The 11,475-nt window shown below is 48.1% G+C and overlaps 1 protein-coding gene across 2 annotated transcripts; it reads right to left on the bottom strand.

Moving 5' to 3' along the window:
* Positions 1 to 3,181: 3,181 nt before the first annotated feature.
* Positions 3,182 to 10,611, bottom strand: LOC114431864 (protein cordon-bleu-like). 2 transcript variants are annotated; one of them, XM_028399528.1, is made up of 10 exons: positions 10,461 to 10,611; positions 10,208 to 10,312; positions 7,544 to 7,667; positions 7,262 to 7,463; positions 6,938 to 7,190; positions 6,741 to 6,865; positions 6,519 to 6,665; positions 6,346 to 6,439; positions 3,511 to 5,220; positions 3,182 to 3,433 (listed from the first exon to the last, which is right to left on the bottom strand). In XM_028399528.1, exons 3-10 carry the CDS (start codon positions 7,633 to 7,635, stop codon positions 3,426 to 3,428), a joined length of 2,631 nt encoding a protein of 876 aa, XP_028255329.1. In that variant the 5' UTR covers positions 7,636 to 7,667; positions 10,208 to 10,312; positions 10,461 to 10,611; the 3' UTR covers positions 3,182 to 3,425. The 2 variants fall into 2 exon arrangements, with proteins under 2 accessions (XP_028255329.1, XP_028255330.1); XM_028399529.1 differs by having other exon boundaries at positions 10,208 to 10,305.
* Between the last annotated feature and the right edge of the window lie 864 nt (positions 10,612 to 11,475).

Here is an 11,475-nt window from a genome sequence, read left to right as displayed (position 1 = left end):
CCTAAATACGACCAGCGGAAAGACAATTAGATAAATAAAGTTACATTGACTTTTAGGAGCATAATAAATCACAGTAGCCTGGTGTGCTGGATGCTTATTGTTTGCTAGCGATAACATTTAACCTGCTATGAGTGCATTATTTGTCAGAAATCAACTATAAAACATGTTACGCCATCATCACTTCCCACAGTCTGCTCTGATTGGCAGGCGTGTTTTATCAGTGATTTATTTGACATATTACTAAAACAACCTGAGCTTAAAATAAAGCTGCTGCACGGCTAATTTTAGTAAAAACTTCACCCACTGTCCCAGCTTTATATCTCAGTCCCACCACCACCATCATCATCATCATCACCTTAAAACTCAGGCTGATGGTAATGTGTCTGATCTGAAGCAGGGGCTGCTGTGCCCCCTTTTGGTGACAAACCAGCACTGCATCCTGATTGGACGCTTCATCAGATGCAGCTTGTGCGGGAGTGATTGGAATCAGAAAGCAGAGTGTGTTCTGGAATCAGAGGGGCGTCTGCTGACAAATTAGCTGCAGTGTGTGTGTCAGTTTGTCACTGCACTGAATGGCAGACGTGCTCCATTCATCACAGAGGAAAGCTGCACTCCCCCCCCCTCTCTCTCCCCCCTCTCTCTCTCTCTCTTTTCAGGATCCTGTGATAAGGGATGAATAAAGAGAAATGACAGCGAGAGGGGGCCCGTCCACTATCTATCACAGAGCAACAGGGGCCGGCCATCAGACGCTGCTCCGGCTTCTCTTCCTCATTTTTAAGTGCTGCCAAGAATTGCATCAGTGGCTTCAGCTGCACATATCTGACTTTAACACCGAGCACACATCTGTTTGTTTCCTGTTGCTTTATATGTATTTATAGCAGCTCTTTAAGTCCTGCTTCCCTCAACCAGGGGAAGAGGGAAACGAGAGGCCTGCCTGTTTGGAGTTTACAGGATCAAAGAGGAGGTAAATATCATTTCCATAACATTTGAACCAGTTAACCAGCAGCACAACACACAGAAACACTACTGTAAGCGCCTGACAACGCCAATGAGGCAGGAACTCTGTGATTTGCCGCTCCGCCAAAGAGGAGGGAAGCGAGCGCAAACATGGAGGAGGTGAGAGGTCAACTGAGCTCTCCCTGCATCACTTTTCGAAGCAGCCCCTCAAGCGCTGGGGATGTTTTAGGCAACCGTGCCTCACTTCTTTTGGTGGTGGTGGTGGTGGGGGGGGGGGGGGCCTGACGGATGCCGTTCCCAAGGTGAATGGAAAGAATAGCATTAAGCTGCACCACAGCGCCCTGGGGGGAGGAGGGCTCCACTGCTGTGGGTGATTCATCTATTGATTATTTCTACCCAAGCATGGAGGTGCCATGTAAACACACACATATATTAGTTAGTCTACAATGCACATGTGTAACACACACACAAACACACATGCAGACAGAGCAGATCCAGATCCAGCAGAGCTCGCCTCGGGCCTGCTCACGGTTTTATAATCAGATTCGGACTCGCAGCGGCTCGTGGGCTCCTTCAAACCACCGGGCGCAAACATCAGAGGGAGAACTAAGTAGAGATGAATGAAGACATGAAGGAATAAATAAATCATAAATGTGTTTTACCTCTGTGTGTGTGTGTGGGCCTGATATTAAGATATTGATTTAAAGTGGATTTTTTTTTTTTTTGGGCCAAGTCAGATTTTTTATGCTCAACAAAAATGTGTAAAAAATGTACATTCTAGTCTTCGAGTCTAAAAAAAAAGCATCCAGGATTGTTTATGTCACTCATAATCTGCATCGCACACACACAGGTAAATATCTTCTGCAACTTTTCATGTGTATGAGTGTGAAGCTTCTTCTGCCCGGAGCTGCTGATAAACTGGAACAAAATCTGAAATTTTACTTTTACTCTTTCAAGCTCCCAGAAAAGTCGCTGCTATTTTTGTTTTTTTTACCACACAGACACACACACAGACACACACACACAGAAAACAGGAGATGCTCAAACCGACACGTGGATAAAGAGCTGTGGTTGTTAGATTGTTTTTGGTCCTGGCCTCCACCTCACGGCGTCCTCTCTGCCAGCATGTGCTCGTATTTTTATTTATTTATTTTTTGGTTGGTTGGTGCTGACGATGGCGTCGGCGCCACGTGCCGGAGGACCATTTGAGGTTTTACTGCATCATAAATGCAGCTTTCCTTCTTTCTTCTGTCTGTATAATCGTGAACATTGGGGCTCAGGTTGGAATTCAACCTTTCGCTGCTTAAAAAAAGGATAATGCCAGAGTTGTCACTTACACTAGATATCATTGCTTTGGGCAGGAAAAGCTTCTCTCCTGTGTGTGTGTGTGTTTCCTGCAGTTTTTTTCTAAACGTTAGACGTGGCTCTCTCCCTTAGGGGCGGTAATGGCATTCTCCATGACAACGGCAGTGTGACATGGCTGTGCCCTTGAGGGCTAGGCGCCCCCTCTGGGGGGAGCGCCGCAGAAACACGACAGGGTCAACGGTCACCTCCCATCATCCACCAGCAACCCGTCCTCCCCTCTCTCTCTCCCCTCTCTCGCTCTCCCTTCAGGTGGAGTAAGGGATGTTAAAGAGAGAGAGAGAACGTCTTGAAGCGAGCCCACTCAGTCCAGGCCTGGCAAACAAGGAGCTTTAGCCACAGGCGGTTCTGGCTGGGTCTCTGCCTCGCACAGCTCCTTGCTGTTCCTCCAAGGCCAGGGCTGGATCAATACGTATAGTAGTGCGGATTCTTTTGGCACCCAAGTATAGCTATGCAGTATTGCCCCGAGGTGTGGGTCCGTTAAAGACATAACAGTGTGTGCGCATGTGAGCAAAGTGGACTGAGTTTATTCAGGGAGGTGCTTGGCATAAATCTGAAGATTTATTTTAATTTTCTTGCTGAAAATATAATAAATATTACAAACACAAATATTTTTTTACTGCTGGAAAAATCTGAATGTTTTCTATTCATGGCTAAAGAGTAAAGTTCTTTATAAAAATGTGACTCGTGTTTCATCATGAGCTGCAGGCGCACAGGTTCAGAAGCGACGCTCTTCTGCCACCTGGTGGCCAAAACAAAGCAGAGTCTGCAGCAGAAAGATCAGCTCCTGCACCAACAGAAAATCAAAAACAAAAACACAGACAGCGCTCGCAGGCCAGCGTCATGTCCGCCTTGGCACACGTTGAATGAAAATGTAAAAAGGAAGTAAAGACAAAACAGGACGTGGTCACTTAAACACGCCGCGTCCTGCGCGTTTGGCTTTTCTCTACATGTTTATGCTCAAACTATGAACAGAAAAAAAGACAAAAACAGGAACATTCCTTCTTCAGACTGAAGCAGGTCTTAGAAATAACTCGGCTGACCTTCTGTTTGGGTTACTCAGAGGTGGGATTAGCGCCGTTTTTTTTCCCACCCTGCACTTCAGTTCAGGCACCTGTGGCGGGAAAACAAAGACATGTTTCACATCATCACAGCACAGGCAGGAGGGCAAACCGAGCGCGTCACACTCACCGTACTGGTATGTGGAGCTGGGCGGAGACTCAGGTGCACCGCATGGACCGCCAGAGACCCGAGGGCTCGGGCCGGTACTGCGGCCCTGAAGGCGAGATCTCTGGACGGCCATGGCCACAGCCTGGGCGAATCTGGACGGGGCGGCGCTCTTCCTCTCCGCAGGCTGTTCAGGCTCAGCCAAGGCCGAGTCCTCCTGATGGGCCTCGCTCCACGCATGAAGGGGCGGAGTCTGTGGCAAAGAGAAGGCTGTGGTGTCTCCTCCTGCCTCTGCTTCCTCTCCTTCCATGACTTCTGCATCTTCATCAAAAAAGACAGGTGGAGGTGGGGGAGGGAAGCTGAGCTCCTCCTCCTCCTCTTCTTCCTGCTCTCCAAGCACTTCGCCCTTTCTTTCTTCTTCCTGCTTGTCCTCCTTTACCTTCTCCTCTTCTTCCTCCTTTTCTTCCTGCTCTCCAAGCACTTCTCCCTTTCTTTCCTCTTCCTGCTCGTCCTCCTGCTCTTCCTCCTCCACCTTCTTCTCCTCGGCTCCTGAGCTACACACGCTCATGTTTGGACTGGAGCTTTGGCAGACTCTCCTCTGATCTTCTGAACGGATGTGACCCTCAGTGTTGAAGTCTTCATCAGGTGGAACAGGGAGTGTCACCTCGGGTTCTTCTTCTTCCTCCTCTCCCTCCAGCTTCTCAGTGTTGTCCTCCTCCTCAGACGGAGGTGTGCCTGCAGAGTCTACACCCTGCAGCCCCTCATAGGTGTCTTCGGACGGAGGCGTGCCTGCAGAGTCTAAACCCTGCAGCCCCTCATAGGTGTCCTCGGACGGAGGCGTGCCTGCAGAGTCTACACCCTGCAGCCCCTCAGAGGTGTCTTCGGACGGAGGCGTGCCTGCAGAGTCTACACCCTGCAGCCCCTCATAGGTGTCTTCGGACGGAGGCGTGCCTGCAGAGTCTAAACCCTGCAGCCCCTCATAGGTGTCCTCGGACGGAGGCGTGCCTGCAGAGTCTACACCCTGCAGCCCCTCAGAGGTGTCCTCGGACGGAGGCGTGCCTGCAGAGTCCACATCCTGCAGAGGTGGAGGGGAAACGTGACTTGGTGGAGGAGACGGTTGTGGACTGTGTGAAGGTGTAATGCTCTGTCTGTCTGGAGGACCCGTTTCCTCCTCGGTCTCTGCTTGATAAACCTCAGGGTAAGCTTTACTCTCTGGGGCGTCTTCTGCAGATGTCTGGCACTGGTCTGGAACATCCAGGCTCACCAGATCTGGATCTTGGACCTTCTTCAGGGGAACCACTTTGAATGTGGTCAGCCCACTCCTCTGCACCGGGTCCTCCCAGTCACTTGCGGTCGGGAGGTTAGAGTTGAGAACTGATTCGAGCTCTGCGTGGGCAACCCCGTTATCTGAACACCTCGAGGACAGGAAGGGGGAGCCATTTTGAAATTTTGGGAAGGTGGCAGAGTTCTTCAAACGTCTGACCAGCGTCCCTCTGGAGACGGACGATGTCAGGACTTTGGCGAGAGCGGAGCGGGCGTCTGACAGATCCTTCCCTCGGAACGAAGGCAGGTAGGGATCGGCCACTTCATGCAGGTGAGCCAGCGACGGGCGGGAGAAGGACGACGACGGCTGTGACGGACGTGGCGATGGAGACGAGAACGGCGACAGGTTTACAGAGTCAGACTCATCACTGTCTCCCAGCTCGCCCACGGCGTTCAGGGGGGTTACAGACGCTGGAGGAACAGGAAACACTTAGACACTGCGTCCCTCTGAACGATTCACATGAAACAAATGATGGAGGAACGTTTAAAAAACGTTTAAAAAGATCGTTTATAAGACACATTTATCATTTTATTGTGATGACATAAATACTGGTTAATAATGTAGAAGCTCTACATGGTGGCAAAATCCAACACATGATAAGAAAGACTACTGAGTGTAGTGAAGCACACGACGCACACGACACAAAAAAGGCACAAAAAACCAACACAACCATGACAACAGGATGAACACACAGCATGTGAGTGCAGCAGGCACCACGCCACAACAAGCCACTAAGACGGGAGGAGGAGGAAGAAGAGGCCGACGCAGGAGAGGAGGAAGAGGGACGGTGGAAGGAGGAGGAGAGGAAAAGCAGCAGCAGCAGCAGCAGCAGCCCTCAGTCACCCCCATCAGTGTCTGTAAGCAGGAGGAGAGAGAGCTCAGCGTCAGTGTGTGACGGCCTGCCAGCTCCAACCCATCACGTCTCAGAGAGCACACACACCCCCCACACCGCTGACCCGGCCGCAGGAGGTCAGGAGCGTGTTTACGGACCAGCAGGGAGTTTGTTTTTTCAGCATCGAGAAGCCGCTGACGGCCGTTTAACTCTTAATTACAGCGCAGACAGAAAATGTGCACGATCTACAGTCTGAGGCGATGACAACAGGACCCAGGCCTCACTCAGACCTCACAGGGGGACGAAGGCTCGATTTATCTGTTCTATGAACGGGCCTCCGGGTCACTGTAATTGCCCTGAACAGGGTTAAACTGTTCAGACTGATGGAAGCTGTGATTTGTGCTGGATTTAACTGCTAAATCTTCCATTTGACGACATTCACTCTGACATTTTAATCTTGAATCAACTCCAGCCTCCGCTGAGCTCCCACCACAGCAAACAGAGGCCGTGAGGATTTGTCAGATTTTAGAATTCAGCCGGCTCTGAGCCCGGTCGGTTTCCACTGGAAAAGGTCAGCTGGGATTATTTTAGAGCCATGTTTCATTTGTTTAAGGAGCTGGCCGCTAGATGGCAGAACACTGACGCACCGCCTGTTATGTAACAGAGCTAACCTTAAAGGATGCAGTGATGATGGAGGTCTTACCGTTGACTTCGCCGTCCTGCTCCTGCAGCGACGCAGCACAGGGAGGAGCTGGAGCTCTCCGCTTGGTGCTCCTTAAGGTGGAGTCCACAGACCTCTACAAAGAGACGGCAGCTTTGTTATCAGTGCATGTCTCCACCCTTTCCTCCATCTTTACCTCCACTCTTTAGTCCCACCTGAGCTCCTGTTAAGTGGCAGCTGCTGAGGTTGCTGGGGACGCTCTGTGATGCGCCCATGGGCGGCGGCGGCGCCCGCCTCTTCTTGACACTGACATCCACCTGCTCGCTGAGTCCAGGAGCAGACGGAGCGCTCGCTGCTCGGTCCTGTTGGGACAGAGGCGGATCCAGACTTGTAGAAAATCTAAAGCTAAAACCAGAGTGGTACTTCTCAGAACGTACCACTTCCTGTTTCTTCTTCCTCCTCCTGAACAAGCTGAAGAACCCCGAGTTCTCCTTCTGCTTCTTCTCCCTCTTCGGCCCGGCTGCACGATGCAGAGGAGGTGGTGAGACGACCTCTGACGGTTCTGCACACAGGAAACAAACCGGACTATAAGAGCAGGAGCTCTGATCCTCACCTCTGATCATTCCACACTTACGTGCTTCGTCTTTGTCGGGCTGCCGTTGGTTCAGGTCTTTGGCGAACACCTCCCTCAGTCCGTGTTCATTTAGGCTCTTGCTCAGATCCAGCAGCTCTCTGGACTCACAGTCTTTCAGGAGGACGGTGGTTTCTAACTGAAACTCACACTTATCACACACCAGCGGCAGCAGCGTCTCCAGCGGCAGCCTGGGATTCACCCGCACCACGGTCTTATGGGATATGTTGTAGTTCACCAGCAGACGTACAGTCGCCTGGACAGAAAAAACACATGTCACGCTTTGTCAGGATCCACACGCAGACGCTGTCTTTCACTCTCGTTTACCTCGGGCATGTACGGCCTCCTGCTCTTCTCCTCCACGCCTTTGGGCTTCAGCACAATCCTGTCAGCTTCCAGGAGGCCGACGGGACAGTTTGGCTTGAAGCTGATGTTGTTCTTGTTGGGCGAGAGAACCTCCACCGTGTAGTCGGAGGGATTAAGGTGATGACTCGCACAGAGAGTCACCAGTAAGTCCATGACCGGCTTACTGTTTGGAGACAATTCAGCACAGATTATCATGGACGCGTCCTCGTGGGTGGTCTTGCTTTATGTCTGCAGGATCCTCACCTTCCGTGCACCGTGGCGCTCTTCTCCAGCCCGCCTGGCAGCACCACACACACGGCGTGCTCTCTCTCCAGAGGATTCACCTGCTCATCCATCTCAGGAGGTCACCCAGTGTCAGGCCAGCCTTCTGACAGGTGAAAACACAAAGCGCCTTATTAAAAGTTTCCACTCTTACAAACAAATGACACAAGCAGCAAAGTGCTGGCTGAAAACATGCCCACCTCCTCCTCACCTTCCTCTCTCCTCTTCATCTTTGACATTTCACAAATGGCGCAAATAAACTTTAATTAAACATGATCAGCTCTTTAATCTAAAACAGCTGTGTGTTGTCAGCGGTGATTTCTTTGTAACCCCTCACATTAGAAGGCTGTCCAGTAACAGAGTAAGTAATAAAACATGTTTATACATGTGTAAAAGGCGAAGCTAAGCTAATCAGAATAAGTGCCGGATAAACAGCTGTTAGCCTTAGCTTAGCTAGCTCGTCAATGTACTTTGTGTAGACAGAGAACAGTACCTCGCTCTCGTCGTCTAACGCAATAAAGCGGACAAATAACTTACGTGTAATGAAGGCTACTTTAGCTAATTAACTGCTTCACTGATTTTGTTGCTGATTTTGACGACTCCATAGACAACAATGACGCGTTATGCCATCTATCGGCCAAACCTTGTAATGTCAAGTACTGGTAGTGTAAAGTTAGAGGCTTTATATGAGAGATACACTTCCTGTTGACGCCTTCAGAATAAAATGATATGTGGAATTTCCTTTACTTTGTTTAGCTTCCCGGATGTGTTCCGTATTCCGTATGTAGTTACTGAAAAAATACCGCCCTCTGGCGACCACAGTGTTGCCTGCAACTATTAACTTCCGTCAGTGTTTTTGCCGTGGTCTCCGACTGTTAGCAATGTATGCTAGCCATGTCTGCCACTTGTCATCTCCGCTGCTAGTGATACCAATAAAACTATACTACACGCTATGTCATTCTTTGCTTATATTATTAGAAGCCATAGAGTACAATACGGCGTTCTTCACTTTGGGTGTCTTAAATTAGCTCTAGCTAAGTATTAAATGATTAGCTGTCTACTACACCAGTGCATTGGTAGCTCGCTTAGCCTTATTCTCTGCTTATTTTAATGCAGACACCATGGAGGACAGTGACACATGCTGCCACCTAGCGGCAGAAATCTGTAACTGCTCAGTTAGATAAAGTTGGAAAATTAATATATATAAACGATGAACTTCCTGTGTGTCCCTTCAAAATAAAACAATCGATTATATTTTGTAACACTTATTTGGTTGGTCCGTCTTATTTGTAATAAACATTTCTTTTAAACAGCGACGAAATGACCGCATTAGTGTGGACGGCCGTTTTATCTATATACCCTTGTACTAAGCAAGTTTTTTATTTGGCTTAATGTGAAGATAAACAGAACTGCCGTTTTACAGCTAAAATCTGTAACTAATACCAAATTACAATATAGTGTTTAATGTCAAAATATATCCAGCTATACAATACAGCCCCACATTAAAACTGTACTTTAACAAAAACATGTTTTTCCATAAAGTACGAGCCCAATATGTACAAAAAACATTATGGTAACATTTCCGCTGAATGCTTTTATTTTGAAGGAATTTACCGGATGTGTGAGTGTAGTAGATTGTGTCTGATTTTACTAAGAACACCGCCCTCAGGCGGTCACTGTGTGTAACTACACCAGCGCCTTACGCCGTGGTCTGGTGCTTTAGCGATGTAATGCTAGCCATTCATCACTAGCTTGCGATTAAACGATTAAAACGATAAAAACTACACATCGGCTACTTTAGCTAGCTCAGACTCAACCTGCTTATATTTGTGGACGTCATGCAGAACAGTTTTAGGGCTAAACTAGGAAATTATCAACCGTTTTTACAGCTACGTAACACCACAAGCTGTAATCGGCGCTAGTTTAGCAGCTAGCTTTGCAGCCTGTTTTGATTTCTTTGCTAAATTTTATAGTTTATTTACAGAGAACAATCCTTAATTTTTCGTCGTTATCAACTCTGTAACCGAATTGATTTCAAGCCGTGCTGAATGTTCCCTCGGGGGATCAATAAAATATCTATCTATCTGTTTATTTTGTGTTAAAATTATTCAAAATAAAAGAGATACGTGCAGTTAGGTAACTCGACCACTAGATGTCAGTGTTTACACGTGTTTAAATGGGCAGGTCTAAAACGGCCCCTGCTGAACGTGTTGATGGTTTTTAGTGAATGTTTATGTGATGCTGTAAATTAAGCATCATGAGTTAATGTTAGTTTTTACATTCAATAATAAACAAAACAGTAATAAAGCTGATTTAACCCGGCTTTATGACAAAGCTAAAGTTATGAACTTATATACTTAAAGCATTTGAAATCAACAAAATTCAAATAACATGAGTTCATCTCATTTTTTCTCACACTATTGCTGCTAAAAGCTCATGAAAACATGTTCTGCTCATAGTTTTAACGTCATAAAGCTCCAACACATAAACAGCACAGCATCCACGCTCTGTCTTCAGCCATGTTGCTTAAACTGAAATAAGCTTTCTGAAAGAGGGATTAGTGCCTTTAAAAGGCTGCGTCTCATCATGGCAGCACATTCACAAACAGCTCTTTGAGTCTTTATGCTCCCCTCTGTGTGCACTCACCTGCCGGCTGTCCCCATTCTCCTCCGGCGTCCTCCTGTGTGTGTGTTCAAAGACAGACAGAGACAAGAGAGAGAGAGGCCGAGGACTTCTGCCTCCCTCTAATCCCTGTTCAGCAGAACAGCCACACCTCAGACCCTGCCCAGTCATGTGACACAACTTTGCATGTGTGTGTGTGTGTGTGTGTGTGTGTGTGTGTGTGTGTAGGCATACAGTGTAAACCAGTCAAACTATATGAACTTTAAAAGAGACCTACCGGCACCTAATCCACGTAAGCTTCTGATCCTCTCTACTAAATTATTGCTGATCAGCTGATAACACACACACAGACACACACGCTCTGTGTTGTGATAAACACAGACTAAAATTAGGAGGCGACTCGTCTGATTGTTGTCCAGCTGGAGGAATCTCACTTCGTCGTCTCTGTCACTGTGTCTCCACCTCATTGTGTAATCCAGCTGAAGGCACAGGTTCATGTCAGTCCCTCTCAGGGATTTTTTTTTCAGGTCTTCTGGGAAATGTAGTCAAACCGAGTCAATGAGCTCAGGAGCATATACAGAAGGTAACGAGCAGTTAAGTGGGAGTTTTAATCAAATGAAGTGCGGGGAACACATGTCCACTCCCACTGTAATCCCATAATCTCATTGTGTAGTCTGTCAGAGACTCAGAGGGCCGCTGCAGGCTGCACCGAACAGACCGCTGTGTGACTGTTTTAAAGTTAATGGACGTCTTTTGATGACTAACAGATGAACAGAGAGCCGGTTAGTCACAGCAGCCAGTCATCATCAGCCGGCGTGGTGTGAAACAGACGGAGGCTCGGACACGTGCGCAGCTTTAACCCCTGTGTGAGATAAACAGGTAGAAGAGAAGGTGTTAAACTGTCACTCAGCTGAGGGTGAGGACACTTGTCCTATGTGTCTGTCTGTCTTCATGTGACGTCCGTCGCAGGAAATCAGAATGTACACCTCATGAGCTCATGTCCTGCTGTTTGTGATGGACTTGTGTAAACTCGGGAAGCTTCTCGGCCCCTTCTCTGTTCTTCCACTGAACATATACAAACTGTTTTCGCCCTTCAGAGGAGGCAGCACATCCTGCAGTCTGAAATTCACCACCCTGCTGCTAATGAAACACACAGAGTCACACAGAGCTGCCAGAGTGGACGTCTGGACGTCTCCACGTGTCCTCTGCACTGCCGAGAAACACACAAACGTCTCATCGACCCCACCCGATGATGACCTGTGTGGATCTTTTTTTTATTTTAGAGCGTTTGT

The sequence above is a fragment of the Parambassis ranga genome, chromosome 2 (assembly GCF_900634625.1).
Source record: "Parambassis ranga chromosome 2, fParRan2.1, whole genome shotgun sequence".
Taxonomy (NCBI): Eukaryota; Metazoa; Chordata; class Actinopteri; family Ambassidae; genus Parambassis; species Parambassis ranga.
The sequence above is the reverse complement of the archived record's forward strand: the minus strand, read 5'-3'. Positions and strand labels throughout refer to the sequence as shown.

Excerpts from the sequence above, each read along its gene's own strand:
- LOC114431864 (XM_028399528.1), bottom strand. The coding sequence starts at position 7,635 with ATGGATGAGCAGGTGAATCCTCTGGAGAGAGAGCACGCCGTGTGTGTG. Across the intron at positions 7,464-7,543 it reads AGCGCCACGGTGCACGGAAG|TAAGCCGGTCATGGACTTAC; the intron begins GTGAGGATCCTG and ends GTCTCCAAACAG. Across the intron at positions 6,440-6,518 it reads GCCACTTAACAGGAGCTCAG|AGGTCTGTGGACTCCACCTT; the intron begins GTGGGACTAAAG and ends GTCTCTTTGTAG.